General features: G+C 40.1%; 1 protein-coding gene across 3 annotated transcripts in view; it reads left to right on the top strand.

The window, feature by feature from the left end:
- Positions 1-21,566, top strand: part of TTBK2 (tau tubulin kinase 2) — a 201,838-nt gene that overhangs the window by 167,135 nt on the left and 13,137 nt on the right. For all 3 annotated transcript variants that reach the window (XM_004380675.2, XM_023735188.1, XM_023735187.1), the window contains 4 exons: positions 1,068-1,225; positions 9,557-9,773; positions 13,013-13,224; positions 15,633-16,221. In XM_004380675.2, the coding sequence (XP_004380732.1) occupies positions 1,068-1,225; positions 9,557-9,773; positions 13,013-13,224; positions 15,633-16,221 (1,176 nt within the window). The remainder of the gene's footprint in view (positions 1-1,067; positions 1,226-9,556; positions 9,774-13,012; positions 13,225-15,632; positions 16,222-21,566) is intronic.

Here is a 21,566-nt window from a genome sequence, read left to right as displayed (position 1 = left end):
GAATATTGCAGAAGTCAAAATGAAGTAGACCTAGAGTCTGGTAATTGAAGAAACAGTTTCTTCAGAAGAAATGGTTATAGTCAGTGACTGCTATTTATAATAGAAAAAAGAGAAGTTGACATTTGAGTTTATTAAATGAAAACAGGAAGATTTCTGAAAAAATCTGAGCAATCTGAATTTTTCCATGAGATTTGGTGTTGAGACATATAGCATCTAGGGAAGGCAATTTTCAAAACCGAATAAATTGGGGAAGAGTAGATTTGAGAATTAAAATATGTATGATTCCTAAAGATACTTAAGAAGATAGATAGAAGCAGAGAAACTCCAAGGATAGGATACTAACAGAGTAAGGAAATGATGAGTAGAGAGTGAAGCCATAATCACAGAATTAAAAATGGTGAGTACTGTCAGAAACAGTAAAGGAAAGTCTTTGTGAGCTGTTTAGTAATTTACGGGCGTACACACACACACACACACACACACACCCAAACTAATAGGGCACCCAAACTAATAGGGCAAATTTCATTTTGATAATTTGTGTATGTGTATACACACAACGAATTTTTTAAACCCCAAAACATTGGGAGAACGCACAATGAAATTTTATATACCTCTTACCTAGACAGACCAACTCAACTGTTAACACTGATCATATTATTCCATCTCTCTATAGGTATTAGGGTGAACCATATAAAACTTCCCCTTTTTTATCCCCCATGAAAAAAATGATTAAGAAGATGGTTCATCTGAACACGCATATACCACATACCCTTTTGCCAAACTGTTTGCCAAGCCATTATAGATACCATAACACTTCATTGTGCATCTTCCAAGAACAGAGATGTTTTCTTACACAATTACAACACTAGTACCACATCTAAGAAAAATCAATATTAATTCATGTCATCATCCACATATAGTCCTTATTCAAATTTCCCTGATTTGTACCATCAATTATTAAAGAAAATCATACTACAAAACCATTTTATGAGTCTGGAGTGCTTTTTCTTCTAGAGTAAAGTGACTGTTGACTCACTCATTTTTTTTTTTTTATCTTTGTGGTTTAGCTTCTTACATCCGTGTTTGACAACAGCATCAAGACCTTTGGGGTAATTGAGAGTGACCCTTTTGACTGGGAGAAAACCGGAACTGACTGTTCCCTGACAACCACCACCACGTCTACAGCGCCTCAGTTACACACTCGCTTGACCCCTGCTGCAATCGGGTATGACCAGAACAGATCCCTTAGCAGCGTCTTCCCTGGATGTATTGCGTTAGTAGAAATGTCAAGACATAGGGGAAATGCTTTGAATTTCCTTGAATTAACATTGCTGTTGTGTATGCCTTCGTTTAGTATTACTTTTCTTAGAAAGTAATAATAGACCATACGTGAAACAGGAGCGGATAGCTTATGTGACTTGTAGACATCAAATTTACAATAGGTTTTCTTCAGAATCAGAAGGGGCATTGGTTGCATTTACTTCGAAAGAATATACAGGACCCGGGAAAGAATGAGCCACGATTATATCTGACTACTCTGTGCTTGGAGCCCTGGTGGTACAGTGGTTAAGAGCTCACTGTTAACCTAAAGGTCAGCAGTTCAAATCCACCAGTCGCTCCGTGGAAACCTTATGGGGCAGTTCTACTCTGTCCTGTAGGGTAGCCATGAGCTGGAATCAACTTGACGGCAACAGATTTTGGGTATACTGTGCTTAACTTTAGTGGGACCTAAAGATGCAGAATTTTCTCTGAAGAGTGATTTGATTTTCAAAGTGAATTGGGAACAAGTTATGGTGTATTTCCTCCTCCTTCTCTACATGTACCAAATGTAGTTCCTTTTGTGTTTGTGTGTGTGTGTGTGTGTGTGTGTATTTTGTTGTTGTTGTCTTTGCCCTCCCCTCCTTCAGCCCATTTTTTATGTGCTCTGGTTGCTTTGAATTGTTTTGTTTAAAAAAAAAAAAAAAGTGAAATGGGAAAAGCCTTCATACAACATAAGCTAATTGGAATATTTTAACATTAATACATTGCTTTTATTTTATATTAAAAGATGAAATCACTAGAGCTTATTGAATCAGCAAAGCTTGCATAGGCTCATCTAACTGGAAATGATGTCACTGATTATCTTACCTAAAGGTTCCTAAATGTGACACCTTGAAGCTTCATGAGAATCACCACAGATGTTTGTTTAATATGCCCATTCCTGGCTGCCCCCCCCCCCCACCTACTGAATCAGAATGCCTAGGAGTGGGGCAAAGAAGTCCTTATGCATCAGTTATGTCTGATGCTTATCTGGATTTAGGACCCACTGCCCTAGTCCAGCCACTCCATTTTACAAATGAGGAAATAATCCTAGCACTGAAGTAAACCATCCAATTTTAGGTAATTATTAGTGACAGAGCTAGTGAGTCTAGGATTTTTCATTCTTATCTTCGTGCTTTGTCGTTCTTCTCCTTTGATTGTTATTAGAAGTAATCGTCTCAAACTTGCAGGAAATAGAACTTCAGGGTAGCTGAAGACAATGAAGGCAGTTTAGGTCCCCGTCTCTCAGTGTTTCCTCCAAAACAACACAGAGCAACAAGAAAGGAAGAATAAAACTACACAAAAACTGTGTCCTCAGCACAGCTTGAAAACAACCAAACTTAAAATAACGAAGTTTAAAGAGAAAAAAAAGAGCACCAAATGCTAGCACTAGATCTCTCATGCTCCTTCCCAACCCTGCTTTGCCACAAGGCTTTATAAAGACAGACTAAGAAACACTATGGGGAAGATGGAAATTTGAAATAGAGTTTAAGGTTGTTTTAAAACTACCACCAGAAAGACTAAGCCCATCCTAACTATGAAAACACTAAAATGTTTTCCAGGCAGATCAGATTGTGAACAACAGGGAAATAAAAATATATGCAATTCAGAACACATAGCTTTTGGGGAAGAAAAAAGATAAAAAGCAAAGAAGAAACACCCCTTTTCAGTTGAAGGGTAAAGGAAAAGAGATGATGTGTCAGTTCAGGTCCAGCCCAGAGAGAAAAACCACCCAGTAATTTGAATGGGGAAAATTGATAATAAAGAATTGCTATCTATAACAGGGAATTGGAATAATGAGGGATTGGCTAGTAAGAAATAAGGAGAACTGTAAAGAATACAGAAAAGCAAATGTAAGGTGTAGCCACTACTCCTGGGACAGAAAATTGAGTGTTCAAGGAAGAGCGTCCCCCTCATCCTCAGGGCTGAGATCCCAGCCTTGTTGAAATGGGCACATCTGTGGCTCACTGGATGGCAGAGAAGTCACTGAAAATCCCCTGTCTGGAACTTGCCAGAAATCTGCCCTCTAGACCCCTGGTGGTACAGTGGTTAAGAGCTCAGCTACTAACCAGAAATCTGCCCTCTAGAACTTGCTGGAAGCCTGCCCCTCTAGGATGCTCCCATTACCCATTGCCGTTGAGTCGATTCTGACTCACAGCAACCCTATAGGACAGAGTAGAACTGCTCTGTAGGCTTTCCAAAGAGCAGCTGGAGGATTCGAACTGCAGACCTTTCGGTTAGCAGCCATAACTCCTAACCACTGCGCCACCAGGGCTTCAAAAGCTTCAGGTACCTCCTTCGAGCTGGAGTCGAACCAGCGACTTAAGGATGTCTATACGTGTCCTGTCTACGGTCCCCTGCTGTACCAGCTGACTATCGAAGAGTGCTGTAGGATGCCAGAAAGCTATTTGCTGAGAGGTATCTCACCAGAGGCTGTCTGAGACTGGGAGTTACTGGGGGAAGCTGTTGTTGGCTGCTGGCTGTGCACTGTAGGAGCCTGGTGCTGGAGAAGCCAGCCATGCTTCAGGAGACAGGCACTGAAGATGCTGCAGTGCTGCAGGGGCCTGAATCTCAGGAGACGCTCAAATGCTAGAGTAGCTTGCTAAAGGAGCACTCTGGAACCCGAAAGCAACTTTCCTTCTGTAATGTCTCTCTAGTGCCCTCTGTTGACAAAGCTTCAGTGCCAGCTAGAAAGGAAAATATTTAAAGAGCCCAGATCCGTTTTCACAGAGCAAATAAAAAGGATGAATTTGGAGCTGAAATTCAGTAAGTTGGCAGAGAGGCAAAAGGGAAAATAAAATTTACCAACCTACAAGACAAAGGAGTAGTACAAAATCAGAGGGCACACAAACTTTCCCCTGACCAGCAAAAGAAATAAAAATCCACTAAAGTATATAAGCTTTGCTATACTGACAGAAAACAGCACCATTTAACTATGAATCTTGTGAAACAGTCTAATACCACAAAAATGAACAACAAAAAGATTAAGATCCATACAGGATTGTTGCAAAAAAAAAAAAAATCAGAAAATGAAATTCAGTGTATATCAACTGAGGAAATTTCCTGTCAGTAAAATAATCATGAAGAAGAAGAAAACAGAACCCTAAATGGAATTAAGTAGATTCAAGCATTTGAAGATAATGAAAAACCACCTTGAATCAGAAATTTTAAAGCTGAGAACAGAAATGAACAAAAAAAATAAAGAGGAAGAAATGATGGAATTCAGGAAAGAAATGGCAGAAAAAGCCAAAGTTATCTCACAGTTGAAGAATATATAACGAAGTGCACAAAAGAGAATAGATTCAAATGAAAATTTAATAAGGGCGTTGAGTAAGGGCAGGAAAAAAAACCCAATAGAATGAAAATGAGATAAATATTTTAAAAGGATCAGAGAGAAAGTAGTGCAAATGAAAGCTCAAGAAGCAATAACATTTGTATTGTTGGAGTCCTTAAAGAAGAAAAACAAAGCAATACCAATCAAAACTGAGAAACCCAATAGCAAAAGGTTAAATAAAAAAAAGGACTAAGGGCATTTAAAAGGTTTATGTCCAAAGGTAGCAATTAAAACAAAAAGGCAAAGTTTCTGAAATACCCCCTTAAAAAGTTTATAAGTAAAATACACGTAGTAATAAAATATTATGACAGAGATGAGGTCGAACATACCAGTCATAGAAATAAATATGCATGGATTTAACTAACCTACTGAAAGAAAAAAAGATTTTCAGTTTGATTTACAAAGCTATATACATATGCTGAGTATACCGTGGACTGCCAAGAGAACGAACAAATCTGTCTTGGAAGAAGTACAGCCAGAATGCTCCTTAGAAGCAAGGATGGTGAAACTTCGTCTCACGTACTTTGAACATGTTATCAGGAGGGATCAGTCCCTGAAGAAGGACATCGTGCTTGGTAAAGTAGAGGGTCAGCGAAAAAGAAGAAGACCCCCAATGAGATGGATTGACACAGTGGCTGCAACAATGGGCTCAAGCATAACAGTGATTGTGAGGCTGACGCAGGACTGGGCAGTGTTTTGTTCTGTTGGACATTGGTGGCCACTATGAGTCAGAACCGACTTGACGGCACCTAACAGCCACAACAACAACATACATATGCTGTGTACACCTAAAGAAAGAAATTAAAAAAAACTTTCAGAAAAGGACAAAGATATAACAGACAATTGGAAACAGTAAGAAAAGAGTACGATCCTACTATCAGACAAAGTAGAATTTAAACCAAAAAAACATTAAAAGTAACAAAGAAGCGCTAAGTGCCACACACAGTTCACAGTTGGAACATAACATTTATTATTACTTAGTCACCAGAATCACAAGAACCACCTTTAGGAAGCAAAAACTATTTAAGACAGATTCAAGGAGACAAAGATTGTTGTTGTTATGTGCCACTGAGTCGGTTCCAACTCTTAGCAACCCTATATACAACAGAACGAAATGCTTCCTGATCCTGCACCATCCTCACACAGTCATTGCTGTTTGAGCCCATTGTTGCAGCCACTGTGTCAATCCCTATTGTCAAGACATAGAAACACACTAACTGGAGATCTGAATACACCATTCTCAGTTCAAGACAGATCAAATGAACAAAGAGAAGACAGAAGACTTAAACAACATGATTAATAAGATAGATTTTACGCATATTTTTCTAACTCAACACCCTGATGATAGAGGTTGCAACTTCTGCTCAGGTGCCCTTGGAGCATTCACAAAAATTGGTCAGATATTAATCAGGTCACAAAGAAAAAATAAGTAGTTCTGATCACACTGCAATAAAGCTGGAAATTACTAACAAAAACAAAAAAACTAAAGACCTTTGGAAATTTTAAAACCTATTAAACTACTCTTGGGTAAAAGGGAAAATACAAACAGAAGTTGTAAAAAAATAATAATGAAAACACTACATATCAGAATCTCTAAAATACTCCTAAAGCAGAGAGCGGAGGGAAGATGATAGCAGTAAACCGACGGCATTAAACAAGGAGGAACAAAATATCAGTATGTCTCATTACTGATGCTGTTCACTTGGAACACTTGGTTAAAGTAGTGTTGGCCGGGTTTCTCCACTGTAAAGTTAACTATTTTTTTCTTAGAAGTAATAAGTATCTATAGGAAGATACTTTGAGACTGTGTGAATACTTTGTTTCTCGTCATACTTTTGGTCCTTGGATGAATCTTGCCTACAAAAGTATTAGGCCCACAAGCCTAAACCAATTACTACCTGACCCTTTAAGAAAAAGTTTGCCAACCTCTGGATTATCTGTTTGCAAATGACATGGTAGAAGACCTGGAAAACCCTGGAGAATCTATGTTAAAGAGAAAAAACTGGTCACGCACGGCCCAGAACACTGAATTTCTTCGCGGAGGGAGAATGAAAGTTCAGGGGAAGATAAGAAGATCCCTTAGGTCAGTAGTCAGCAGACTCTTTCTGTAAAGGGTCAGGATACATTTTTGCCGGCTATCCAGTCTCTGTCATCACTATGGCTGCTATTGTTGTGCAAAAGTAGCCAGAAACAATATGTAAACAAATGAGTGTGGTTATGTTCCAGTAACACTTTATTTACAAAAAGAGGTGGGCAGGCCAAATTGAGCTTATAGGCCCTAGCATGCGGACCCCTGCCGTAGGTAACAGGATGGGAATGTGAAGGTGATAACTGTTCTTACAACTTTACTTGACGCCCGTCCAGTTCTTCCACACTTCTCTTTCCTTTTTTCCGGAATCAGCTTCTATACTTTACACTTTGCCTGCATACACAGGCCGTACGCTAATAATACTCTCACATATACTTTTTCACTCCTTTGTATTCCTGAGCATGATATAATCTTCCTGGGAAGGAATTATTTCTTTCCATATCTCAAATTCCAGATTTAGATCAGAGTTACAGGAGAGGGGAAGAAAATAATAATTATGGAAGGAGTAAAAAGGGAAATAAACTGCAGAGGGGAAACTAGGGGTGAGAAAGGAACCTGGGTCATGTGGAGGAGAACCTAGATGGAAAAGATAGGAGAGTTCCTTGAGATGTGTGGTATTATACTGAAACATAAGAGATAAGAGGGAAGCTGGGATTCTGAGTAAAAACAGAAGCACTTTGCACAGGTGGGGGTGTGGTTTATTTCCTGAAAAGTGGGAGAAGGAAATGCTAAGGATTTGGGATAGTGGGAGAAGAGCAAAATGGTGGCTGGGCATAAGGGAAAAGGGATTTAGAAGAACACAGTGATTAAAATGGGAAAAAATATGAGGCTAGTAGACTCAGCTTCCAGAATTCAAATACTGAATTATTTGCCTTTCTCTTTTCTCAGGAATAGAGGAAATTCTTTCAGTAAATGTTTGAGTTACCACATGACACAGATATGTTAGTGTCCGTTGTGATTGCTCGCATCAGTAAATGAATTATCCTGAACTCATATCTGAAAAGTCTCTTAGCCAATTTATTTCTGATCTTTACCTTTGTAATAAATCCTTTCATTTGAACTATTTAGGCCTAACTACCTTCTTTAATATGTTCCCAGTGTCAGAATTAAATGAAGTACTTTACAGGGCTATAAGGTTTTTTCCTGGGAAACATTATCAGTACTTTTCTAGATTGGATACCTATAACCTATTGATAAAGAAGTTCATCTTCTATCATTGACCCATGTAGAGAAAGGTAGCAGTGAAAGTTGTCGAATCAGATGGAACAAATCCCTGAAAAATCATTGATCTTTGTTCTCATAAGTATATGCAGTACTTATGACATCTGGGCCCCGGTATAGCTGCTATCCATAGAGTGGTTCACCAAGAAAATGCCTATTATGCTCCTCATAATAATTACATGTGCCAGTATAATCTATGGAAGAATGTTTTTTCTCCTTTTAGACATTCCAGATCCCTTCCTTTTTTTTTATTTTATTGTACTTTACGTGCAAGTTTACAATTCAACTTAGTCTCTCATACAAAAATTTATACATACGTTATTTTGCGACCCTAATTGCTCTCCCTATATTGTGGCAGCACACTCCTCCTTTCCACCCATGATTTCCCGTGTCCATTCAGCCAGCTCCTGACCCTCTCTGCCTTCTCATCTCACTTCCAGACAGGAGCTGCCCATTTAGTCTCATGTATCTGCTTGAGCTAAGGAGCACACTCTTCACGAGTGCCAGATCACTTCTAAGAAGAGGTTGCATTTTGTGCTAAATACTGTGTTCAGTCAGCAATATTTAAAAAAACAACAAAAAATAAAACAACCTAGTGTATACAATGTAGTTATGGAACATGAGAGCTGGCAGGGGCCTTATCACTAGTGAATGATAATTGAGAACTGGAAAAGCCCCTCAGGGGCCAACGGTCTAAGGGAGAGAGGACCACCATGTCAGTAGGACATCAATTTACTTTGAAAGAAATACAGAGACAAGTGCCAATTAATATTTACATATGTGCTAATTAGGAAGCCGACTCAAAATTGTTGAGTTCAGTTCCCCCCGCCCCCCTGCCCAGTTCATTCAGGCAGAGCTGTATGAACTGTATAATTGCAGAATGTCTCATTTGCCCTAGAGGGCAAGAATTTGCTTCCTCCTGTGTGTATCTCTAGGGCCTTGCATGTAATTGGTGCTTAGTAAAAAGTCTGTAAATGAAAAAGCAAATGCACAATTCTCACACTATTCTAAAAATAACATAGCTGATCTGACACCTGCTTATTTCCTTACTTTATCTGACATCCTCCTGCTTATAATTTTTGTTATTCTCTAAGAGTAATGGGTAAAGAATAGAAAATTTATTATAATTGACACATTTTTTGGAAAATATAACATACGTTGTTTCTAACTTTAAGGTGATCGTCAAATCATTGCGTTATTTATTGTCTTAGACTTTGTATTTTAAAATCAAAACCAAAAAATCCATTGCCATCAAGTTGATTCTGACTTATAGCCACCCTATAGGACAGAGTAGAACTGCCCCATAGAGTTTCCAAGGAGGGGCTGGTGGATTCAAACTGCTGACCTTTTGGTTAGCAGCCGAGCTCTTAACCACTGCGCCACCAGGGCTCTAGCTTGAAAGTCTAATTGATCAAATTTTAGAAGTTTTTTTATTCTGTAGAAATGGTCTGACCTAAGTTCCCAAGGATTTTTTTTTTCTTTTTTGTTTTACTCTTTTAATTGTGTGTGGACCTCATCGTTTAAATCCGGAAACAAAATGTAGAATAGTCTTCACCATATTTTTTTATTCCAGTATTTTTAACGTCTGTATTTTTTTCTCCCATCATTTTCAGAATTGCCAATGCCACTCCCATTCCCGGAGACTTGCTTCGAGAAAATACAGATGAGGTGTTTCCAGATGAGCAGCTTAGTGATGGCGAGAATGGCATCCCTGTTGGTGTATCACCAGATAGATTGCCTGGGTCTCCGGGACACCCTCGTCCCCAGGAGAAGGATGTTTGGGAAGAGATGGATGCCAACAGGAACAAGATAAAGCTTGGGATTTGTAAAGTGCGTATTTCTTGCATAGGAAATGACGTCTTCCTATGTGCCTACTATTTTTCTCCTGTTGCTATAGCAAAGTATCATGATTCTCAATTTTTAATGAGAAGTGGACAGAACAGTGTGTTGCTAGTGATTTAAATATTTGTAATTGTGATATTTTTACTAGTTTTGCCCATAACACTCAACCTATAACACCAAACATTAATCGTTACCTTGTATTTTGTGAGAAAGATGCAGGTTGTTTTTTTTATAAGTAATCAGACACTGAGACTAAAAGAAGAGACAGCTATAGAACAGAAGTGAGTAGCCTTTCCAAATAGTGTGACAAGACTCTGAACACTTTCTTTAGGGTGGGCCAGTGGGGCTATGAGCACCCATTCTGAAAACTGTCTCAAATGGAGGTGGGGAAGTGAAGGTTGGAAAGGGGACAGCATCAGTCTGATCACGAGTTGACAAAGTGAATGTTGAATAAATGACATGATTTTTTTACTTCATGAGGATTGTGTCTTAGTCATCTAGTGCTGCTATAACAGAAATACCACAAGTGAAGGGCTTTAACCAAGAGAAATTTATTTTCTCACAGTCTAGTAGGCTAGAAGTTGAAATTCAGGGTATCAGCTCCAGGGGAAGGCTTTCTCTCTCTGTGGGCCTTCTCATCAGTCTTCCCCCAAACTAGGAGCTCCTCCACCCAGGGACCCCCAGTCCAAAGGATGCACTCTGCTCCTGGCACTGCTTTCTGGATGGTATGAAGTCCCCCCTCTCTGCTTGCTTCCCTTTCCTTTCCTCTCTTGTATTTAAAAGGTGGTGCAGACCACACCCCAGGGAAACTCCCTTTACATTGGATCAGGGATGTGACCTGGTTAAGGGTGATGTTACAATCCCAGCCTAATCCTCTTTAACATAAAATTACCATCACACAATGGAGGACAACTACACAACAGTGGGAATCTTGGCCCAGCCAAACTGATACACACATTTTTGGGGGGACATAATTCAATCCATGACAGACTGCAAGCAGGCCTACTTCTCAGTGTAAGAGAGATACACATTTCTGAATTAAATGGTTAATTCTTAGTTGTCTTGGGGCAGATTATCCCAAAACTTCTCTTTGATTCTTCTGTTCCTTGTCATTTCCTTTTTCATAGAAGGTGAGGATAAATGGAAAGGAGGGACAATGAATCACAAATCAATTAGTTTTTGGTGCTTCCTAGGTGTTGTTATAAAGGTTTGGCTGAGAAGGAGGTTAAATATATAGGTGTGAAATGAGAGTGGTTGTTGAATAAATGACATGAAAACATGAGGCTTTGGGCTCATACCTGTTAACATGATTGATAGAAAGCTGTTGTTGTTGTTAGGTGTCGAGTCAGTTGTGATTCACAGTGACCCCATGTACAACAGAAGGAAACACTGCCTGGTCCTGTGCCATCCTCATGCTTTATGAATGGAAAATATCTATATCCTGAAATAAATCTTCTATGATCAGTTCTGAGGTGCTTGGTCTATTTTTGGACAATCGTTAAAGTATATAATTTAAAAAATCAAGTGTGTGTACTTTCAATCCTGGGAGTCATTTGTAAAAATCTTCTGTGAAAAATGCGACCTAACTATTGAATAAGCACTAGCTCGACTAATAGCAATGAGGAATGAGTGGTGGTAAGTAGTCAGAGTGTCAGTGTCAGATTTTGTAGTGTCCACTCTGGCTGTCTTTATGGCACGAGGAGCTCACTGTTCTTATAGGAGAAGATCACTAGTGACGTTCATCTGTTGCCGGCCATTCTGGGTGCCTGTGTGTGTGTGTATGTGAGAGAGAGATGCGCCTTACCTAGAAGAGCGTAATTATTTTAGTTTTCTTTCACTCATTTTCACTATTTAATCTCAACGAAACTTATATAGCAAATGATTTTGCTCTAAGGCATTGTCTATTATTTGTTATTATGGTGATGTCCATTTTCTTGAATCTATAATACATGCTGCTGCACATCACAAGTTCTTGACTCATCTTGGACATCTACATAAAGCATTATAAGTTAAATATTGAAGAAAAGCCATGGTTTCTGGATTTATTCATTCTTTCACCTGCTCAGCAAACTTTATTGAGCACATTCTTTTTGCAGTTCACTAAGCTGGATGCTGTGGAGTATCTGAACCAGTTTGGTATCTGCAGTCTTTGGGAGTTTCAGATTTTTTAAAAATTATTATTATTTCTGCGGGCTCTTAGTCATGGTGGCATGCCTTCTCATGTGTCTGACTCATTAATTGATAATTGGTGGGAGTCCTGTAGGCCTAAAATGGAGATTGGGGAAACCTTCTTTCAGAGATTAGCTTCTGCTTCTGCTAGTAGAAAATGGGCCTCTTTTTGAGGGTCTCTGATCAGAACAGAAATCTCAGACTTCTCTGTCTCACCCCACTCCTAATCCAAGATTTGATGGTATAATTGTTCTGATGGTTGTGCTGCTGTAGACATCTGTCCTTAGACAACCCCACCCCAGTGGCCTGCCCCAGCTCCTTGCTGCTGGAGCCTCAGGGGGTTTGTTTTGTTTAAAAAGGGGAATTGAGGCAGGGGCTGCTCAGGCTTGGCATCATCTCCTACCTCTTGTGAGACCACTTATGTCTTAAAGAGAATGTCCTTTACAGGATTTAGTTTAGTGGAATGAGGTCCTTGCAAGCATCTGAAAAAAAACCAAACTTGATGCCGTGGAGTTGATTCTGACATCTAGTCAGGCATTAATGTAAAAAGCCAAGGTCGTTAAATACTTTTTAGACTGGGTATCCCAGTACTCCCCCAAACCAAAAAAAAAAAAAAAAAACAACCAAAAACCCAAAACTAAAGTAATACTGAAATTGAGGATAAATTAAGAAAACTCATTTAATAAAGGGTCAGTACTGGGTGGTGCAAGCAGCTAAGTACTTGACTACTAACAGAAAGGTTGGCGGTTCAAACCTACCCAGCAGCTCCACGTGAGAAGGACTTGGCAGTCTGCTTCCTAAAGGTAACAGTAGCCTTGAAGACGCTATGGAGCAGTTCTACTCTGCACACAGGGAGTCACCACGAGTCGGAATCGACTCGCCGGCAACTGACGGCAACAGCAGCAGCAGGCAGGTATGTGATGAAGTAAACTAGTCAAAATAGCCTCATTTTCTGAAAACACATCCCAGTCATTGGTTTGTTTTATTTTGAAAGGCTTCAGTGATTCCTTCCGTGTACAGTACCTGGAATGTTTTTCATGGTTTTATGTTTTGTCTAGGCTGCTACAGAAGAGGAAAACAGCCACGGTCAAGCAAACGGTATGCTGAATGCTCCAAGCCTTGGCTCACCCATTCGGGTCCGCTCAGAGATTACTCAGCCAGACAGAGACTTTCCGTTGGTGCGAAAGTTACGTTCCATCCACAGCTTTGAGCTGGAAAAACGACTGACGCTGGAGCCAAAGCCAGACACTGAAAAGTTTCTTGAAACCTGGTATAAAATAGTTTTTCTTTTCTTTCTTTTTAAAGTACTAAGGTACTCTCTTATTTCCAGTATAGTAAAATCTTTCAGAAAAGACATTTTGCATTTTTGTATCACTAATTAAGCTCTCATCTTCATCCATGTTTTTAAGTATCATCATCCTAATTCTTAATGTGAATTGACTTCTGATATTGTTACAAGTTCTCTAGCACGGCCTTTGGTTTTGGGAGCTGAGCAGTGGGAGCTGGTAACTTCAGAGCACTAGGTACAAGTTAAATGAACATTTTTGCAGCAACTCTATTTGGAAGGTGATCTCTCTTCTTAAAATGAAGAAGATGGATCGTAGTGTTGGAGAGAGCGTGATAAGGAAAACATTCGGCAGCAGGGATAGGAGTACGTGAAGGAGGGGAAAAATCAGATCTACACAAGGGACAGGCAGTTCAGTTCAGTTTCATGAGGGCCTGTTATGAGCAAAGTTCTGTCAGAAAAATAGACATGAGTAAGTTTATCATTCTGGCCCTCCATAGTTCACAGTCTACTTAGAGAGAAAGAAAAGGTGGAACTTTGGAGAGCTGTACATAGGTAACCACAGTTTGTAGTTCATGGTTATGAGACCCATTATCCTCACAAGAAATTTTGATAATAGAAGATAGAAATGAATGTTTTTTAAAGTTTGGGATATATTTATGAATACTAAAGGTTTCAATAGTTATTAAGACCTGAGTAGCTTTAATAACAGTCACACTTCTTCAATGGTACGTCCCCGGTGGTTACTACTGGCAATGAAATGGTAGGTTAGAAGGACCAGGGATTTGATTGACATTGTAGTTACTGTGTCTGTAGACATTTCAGCCACTTCTGGCCTTGTTCAGTCCAGCACCCGTTTTAAAGTTCTTCCCATGTATGTGTTCTTTCTTGCACTGGAATCATGCAGTCTCAGTGAGGTGATGTAAGCATGTATCTACGTGTTGATAGGATCAGAGGGATGGATTAAGGTTGAGGCAGTGTTTTCAACATTTTGAGTTGTGGCTAAGATTGGGAATAAATGTAAGAGTGCAATGGGATAAAAGTTTAGTTGTTGTTACGTGCCATTGAGTCGGTTCCGACTCATAGTGACCCTATAGGGCAGGGGAGAACTGCCCCATAGGGTTTCCAAGGAGCGGCTAGTGGATTTGAACTGCTAACTTGTTGGTTAGCAGCCGTGCTCTTAACCACTATGCCACCAGGGTTCCAAAAAGTTTAGTTAGGTAAAGAATTAGCCTATCAAAAGAATGGAGTTAAAAAAAAAAGAGTCCATGCTGAGGGCAAAGTTAAGAGATGAGAGAGTTGAGAACAGAAGTTTAAAAAAAAAAAAGAACTCAAGCCGACGAACCTAGAATGACTAGGGAACGGTTGAAGGAATTGAGGCACCTAATCACAAACTTGGAACCCTGGTGGCAGAATAGTTGAGCACTCAGCTACTAACCAAAAGGTTAGGGGTTTGAACTCACCGGTGGCTCCAGCCTACCAGGAGCCTCATGGGAGAAGAGACCTGGCGATCTGCTCCTGCAAAGAATACAGCCTAGGAAACAGCCTGTGGGGCAGATCTACTTTGTCCTACAGGGCCACTGGGAGTCAGATCGACCCCATGGCACACAGCAGCAGCAAATCACAAACTGAAGGAAAGGAAAAAGTCATTTCTTAGTGTGCTTCCCTGCAGATGAGATCAGATCTCAGAAGCCAGTGTAGTCACATACCACTAGTCACACTATTGCCCTTCAGCCAGTAGAGAGATTTGTACGCAATGTTAACCGCCTTTTAATCCAACAAAACTGGAAATATTCCCTGAAGCTTCTCCCAAACCACCACCACCACCCCCACTACCATATGTGGCCCTGTGTGTGCATAGTGGGCTGATTGAACAGGTACTGTGTGGTTTTGTTGAACTGGTACAATACAATGCCTGCTCTTAAAAGCCCCATCATTAGAAATGGTTCTTTGAATTAGCATACATTCACATGCATCTCTGAAGACAAATGCAGAAAGCCTTTGCTTACGTATACTAGCTTTTTCATTTCCTTTGTAGGGCTTCTGGTGAGGCAAACGCCCCTTAGATAGGTTGTTCCTCAGTCCCACAGAGAGCAGAGGGCCTTGTGACTGAATTGGCAAAGCAAAGGTGAAGTGGACCACACAAGTCAACCCCAGTTAGGCTTCTCTCCTGCCCAGGAGCTGGAGAGATAGCTTCCTCCCTTGGCTCCATCTTCCAAAAGAGGATTATGACAGGTGGAAAAGAGCATTATCAACCTGTGCAACCTTCCTTATGCTCTGTCCGTGTTTTGTCTCTTTTCTCTGTGTGAATACTAGTTCTGTATAGGACTTTGTAGGTTATGCAGTAGTCATTCCCCTAGGACAACTGAGTAACTTCTCTCCATTTCCTTAAGCCTGGAGAAGATGCAGAAAGATTCCAGTGCAGGAAAGGAATCTACTCTCCCTGCTCTGCTTCATAAGCCTTGTGTTCCTGTTGTGTCCCGTGTGGACCGCGTCTGGCATTATGATGAGGAATACCTTCCAGATGCTTCTAAGCCTGCCTCTGCCAACACCCCTGAGCAGGCAGATGGTGGTGGCAGCAATGGATTTATAGCAGTCAACCTGAGCTCCTGCAAGCAGGAGGTCGATTCCAAAGAATGGGTGATTGTGGACAAGGAGCAGGACCTTCGGGATTTTAGGACAAATGAGGCTTTAGGGCATAAAACAACTGGAAGCCCTTCTGATGAGGAACCTGAAGTGCTTCACGTCCTGGAGGAATCGCCTCAAGATGAAAAGCTCAGATTAAGCCCTTGGGTAGAAAATGATCATTTAAAGAAGGAAAGCTCAGGTGTGCTCTTAGCCCTTTCTGGAGAGTGCCCTGCCACTGCTGCTTCAGAACAGTGTACCGACAGGCTGGAACTCCAGGCTGGAACTGCTAGCCAGCTGATTGCAGCCACACCCACAAGTCCAATGGAGGCGCAAGCAGAAGGACCCCTTACGGCGGTAAGAGATGCGTTCGTGTCCTTCTTCTCTGTTATCCACTCAGGGGTGCTATTGAGAAAGAACTAACAGTTGATCGACTACGATTCTTCAGTAGAAGCCTAAGTTTGGTAAATGGGCACAGGGAGTGATGTTTGAACTAAATTCTATAGTCCCCAGTGCGAAATTTTTTTTCAACTGAGGTTTCCTTTTGTCATAGCAACTCAATACACAAAACGTCACTCTAACCTAATTTCATAATAACATTTATGATTAGGCCACAGGAGCTATCTGTCTGTATGTGTATGTGTGTGTGTATGTGTGTTTTTTTTTAATTCATAATTCTAGAGTTTTTTGAGCTCATAATTTGGTGAGGAAGGTGTATATTTAACTGTTCATGGTTTGTACTTTACATTGTACAGTTGCTAGGCCCGATCCTTTTATTCCTTTGCTATTTTGTAACCTCAGCCCATTCCTCTAAAGCAGTAGTTTTCCAGCTTTGAGGGCCATTGTGTAAAATGCAGACTCCCAGGCCTTACTTTCAGAACTTCTGCTTCAGTAGGTCTGGAGCAGCTAAAGGCAGTTGCTGTACACGTCTTCTGCAGGGGAACGTGTTGAAGAAACACCACTGTTTACTTTCGGTCTCCATCAGTCACCTGGAGATGCCTGTTAACCCTGTTGTCAGTAAGCAGTGAAGCCCCCTGTGGTGTGTGAGCAGGAGGAGCCCTGAGAAGCCTCCAGGCAGTAAGGAACTGTGTACACAAATCTCAGGCACCAGAGGTACATATGCCCTTACGTGGGTGGGAGTTGCCAACTTCCCTTAAATTCTGTAATCATCTGGCAGTCTTCCCTTCCAAATCACCAGAAACTACATTGCACGTGCAAATCAGTGGGAAAAGATACCAGCGGAATTTCACTTTGTCTAAAAAGCTCCGTAGGAATTTACCTGTACTTCAGAATAAGGAAACAAATACCTGCCTTGCTTCTCCCCAAAACAGTTAGTCTGTTTTCCTTCTTTCCCAGGATGGCTTTGTTGTTACGCAGGGTGTTCACTGCACAGACATCTTGGTGTGGGGCTGTTTCCTCTTTGAGGGATATCCTTTTCCAAATTGTACGAAGGTACCATGTAGGCTAGAGACAGGGCCAGCTCCCTCCCTCTCCCCCATCTCTTTTTCTTCCCCACATTTCCTCTTATCCCCCCTTTCCCCTTTCCACATGCCCGGATTCACTTCCTTCTTCTCTTTGACTCTGTTATGCTGTGCGCTGACTGTTGCTCCAGCACGTTTCCACAGTGCTCTGGTGTGCCTCCCTCCATAAAGGCTTCCTTAAAGCTTTTGCTCATTTCTCCCAGTAGTTTTTGCCGCTCCCATCAATACTGTCTGCAGCGGTTTTTCTCATGGTTCTCTGCAGTGTTTTGTCTGTTAAGTTGTTAAGAGGCTTATGTTTATATATTTGATATTATATGTTTGACCTTATTTTCAGATTATCTTTAAATAAAAACATTCTCCTTAACTGAAGGTCTCTAATGAAATATCAGCTACATCATTTGTATATTTATTTCTGAGGTATTAAACTTCTCCCCATTTTCTTTATTTTCTTGGTCTTAACCCAGAAAATTTGACCAATGGATGAAAAATAATATATTTATTTTGATTCTCTTCTTGAAACTTAGAGTTTTATTTTGTGAAACAGAAGTTACTGCTACTTCCCTAACTTACTGCAGATATGTAGAATAGAGAGTACTGCCAATTAATCTCTCCAGATCCCTTCCAGCTCTGATTATATGCTCTAGCTTGGACGATATGATAAACCATGTTACCATCTATCTGAATATTTTAAAATAAGATATATTCTGATGGGAAACTGAGTTTGTACGTTTTTCACTCAGGCTTGGTTTTTTTTTTATAATGCTATGAAGGGAAAATGTACTGATATCTTAAACTATGTCAGAGCTATTTATTACCAATATAGTTGGCATATTAAGTTAACATGAGAACTTCATACACTCTTTTTCAAGTCTTTAGTTCTCTTAATTTCTTTTTTTTTCACTTATTTTTTGAGTTTTTGGTGAAAGTTTACACAGCAAATTAGGTTCCCATTTAATAATTTCTACACATATTGTTCAGTGACATTGGCTACATTTTCTACATTGCGTCAACATTCTCATTTCTGTTCTGGTTGTTCTGTTTCCATTATTCTTGCTTTGCTGCCCCCCGCCCCCACCTCTTATTTTTACTTTAGGGTAAACGTTGACTGTTTCATCTCAAATAGATGATTTATGTATATATGGTTGTTGTTGTAGTTAGGTGCTGTTGAGTCGGTTCTGACTCATAGCGACCCTGTGTACAACAGAATGAAACACTGCCCAGTCCTGCATCATTCTCACAATCCTTGTTGTGCTTGAGCCCATTGTTGCAGCCCCTGTGTAAATCCATATTGTTGAGGGTCTTCCTCTTTTTTGCTGACTCTCTGCTTTACTTACCAAGCATGATGTCTTTCTCCAGGGGCTGATCCCTCCTGATAACATGTCCAAAGTATGTGAGATTAGTCTTGCCATCTTTGCTTCTAAGGAACATTCTGGTTGTACTTCTTCCAAGACAGATTTGTTCGTTGTTTTGGCAGTTCATGGTATATTCAGTATTCTTTGCCAACATCACAATTCCAAGGTGTCAGTTCTTCTTTGGTCTTCCTTATTCATTGTCCAGCTTTTGCATGCATATGAGGCGATTGAAAACACCATGGCTTGGGTCAGGCGCACCTTAGTCTTCAAAGCTGACATCTTTGCTTTTCAACACTTTAAAAAGGTCTTTTGCAGCAGATTTGCCCAATGCAAAGCATCATTTGTTGCTTCCATGGGTGTTAATTGTGGATCCAAGTAAAATGAAATCCTTGACAATGTCAATCTTTTCTCCACTTATCATGATATTGCTTATTGGTCCAGTTGTGAGGATTTTTGTTTTCTTTATGTTGAGGTGTAATCCATACTGAAGGCTGCGGTCTTTGATCTTCATCAGTAAGTGCTTCACGTCCTCTTCACTTTCAGCAAGCAAGGTTGTGTCATCTGCATAAAGCAGGTTGTTAATGAATCCTCCTCCAATCCTGATGCCCCATTCTTCTTCATATACTCCAGCTTCTCAGGTTATTTGCTCAGCATACAGATTGAATAAATATGGTGAAAGGATACAACCCCGACACACACCTTTCCTGACTTTAAACCACGCAGTATCCCCTTGTTCTGTTTGCACGACTGCCTCTTGATCTATGTACAGGTTCCTCATGAGCACAGTTAAGTGTTCTGGAATTCCCATTCTTCATAGTGTTGTCCATAATTTGTTATGATCCACACTGTCAAATGCCTTTGCATAGTCAAAAAAAAAAAAAAAACCCACAGGTAAATATATATAAAAGGAGGGACCCTGGTGGCACAGTGGTTAAGAGCTCGCTTGCTAACCAAAAGGTGGGCAGTTCGAATCCATCAACCACTCCTTCGAAACCCTATGGGGCAATTCTGCTCTGTCCTGTAGGGTCGTTATGAGTCAGAATCGACGACAGTGGTTTTTTTTTTATATAAAAGCACAATACTCACGAGTGATATTGTTTATTTTATGAGCCAATCTGTTATATTATTTAGATGACCTCTAGGAGTAGTTTCAACTCAGAGTTTAAATGGTATCTTAGGGTGATAATCGTGGGGGTTCCCCACGTCTCTGCCAGTCCAGTAAGTCTGGCCTTTATTTAAGATTTTGAGTTTTGTTCTGCAATTTTCTCCCATTCTATCTGGGACCATCTATTGTGGCCCTGGTTAGAAAGTTCTCTTAATTTCTTAATACAGATTTGTGAACCTTGTGTAGGACTTTCCTTATCCATATAGATGAAACGACTGATAATTAAATAGTGTGTGTATGATTTTTAGATAACGTTTTTAAGGGTGGATACATTTGCTAGATTGAAAAGAAATTAGTTTGGGGTCATTTTTGGAAGTTAGATTTTTCTCCCCCAGGGTACAAACTGATAAAATTGGTCCACTATCAATAATTTCTAAAAAGATGATGAACAATATGGATTTATAAGGAGTAAAATAAAACCAAGCTTTGGTTTACAGCAGAAATATTAAATTACAATGTTTTGATTAGCAGATAAGACAAAAATGAAGTTTGCTGCATTGATTGACCCTTCTCTTCATGAAAGATTTCTCTGTAGCATGTGATGCTGTGTGATAGCATGTTACTCACAGTAGAACTTCTTTCAGAATTGGAGTCAGTCCTTTCAAACCCTGCTGCTGCTTGAATCAGCTCAGTTTATGTAATATTCTAAATCCTTTGTTGTCATTTCAACAATGTTCACAGCAGCTTCACCAGGAGTGAATTCCATCTCAAGAAACCACTTTGTTTGCTCATCATCCATTAAAGTTTTATCATGAGATTGCAGTAATTCAGTCACATCTTCAGGCTGCACTTCTAATTCTAGTTCTCTTGCTATTTCCACCACATCTGCAATTACTTCCTCCACTGAAGTCTTGAACCCCTCAAAGTCATCCATGAGGGTTGGAATCAACTTCTTCCAAACTCCTTTTAATGTTGATCTTTTGACCTCTTCCCATAAATCATGAATGTTCGCAATGGTATCTAGAGTGGTGAATCCCTTCCAGAAGGTTTTCAATTTACTTTGCCCAGATTCATCAGAGGAATCTATCTGTGGCAGCTATAGCCTTACAAAATGTATTTCTTAAATAATAAGGCTTGAAAGTCAAAGTTACTCCTTGACCCATGGGCTGCAGAATAGATGTTGTGTTAGCAGGCATGAAAACAACATTAATCTCTTCGTACATCTCCGTCGGAGCTCTTGGGTGACCTGCTGCATTGACAATGAGCAGTATTATTTTGAAAGGCATCTTTTTTTTTTCTGAACAGTAGATCTCAACAGTGGCCTTAAAATATTCCATAAACCATGTTGTAAACAGATATGCTGTCATCCAGGCTTTGTTGTTCCATTTATAGAAAACAGACAGAGTAGATTTAGCATAATTCTTAAGGGCTCTAGGATTGTCAGAGTGGTAAATGAGCATTGGCTTCAACTTAAAGTCACCAGCTGCATTAGCCGCTGACAAGAGAGTCATCCTGTCCTTTGAAACTTTGGAGTCAGGCGTTGACTACTGCTCTCTAGCTGTAAAAGTCCTAGGTGTCATTTCTTCCAATATAAGGCTGTTTCGTCTACATTGAAAATCTGTTGTTTAGTGTAGCCACCTTCATCCATTGTCTTAGCCAGATCTTCTGGATAACTTGCTGCAGCTTCTACATCAGCACTTGCTGCTTCACCTTGCACTTTTATGTCATCGAGATGGCTTCTTCCCTTAAACCTCATGAACCAAA

This window comes from Trichechus manatus, unplaced genomic scaffold, assembly GCF_000243295.1.
Source record: "Trichechus manatus latirostris isolate Lorelei unplaced genomic scaffold, TriManLat1.0 scaffold00076, whole genome shotgun sequence".
NCBI classification, from domain to species: Eukaryota; Metazoa; Chordata; class Mammalia; order Sirenia; family Trichechidae; genus Trichechus; species Trichechus manatus.
Note: the sequence above shows the minus strand (reverse complement) of the source record. Positions and strands in the feature narration are given on the sequence as shown.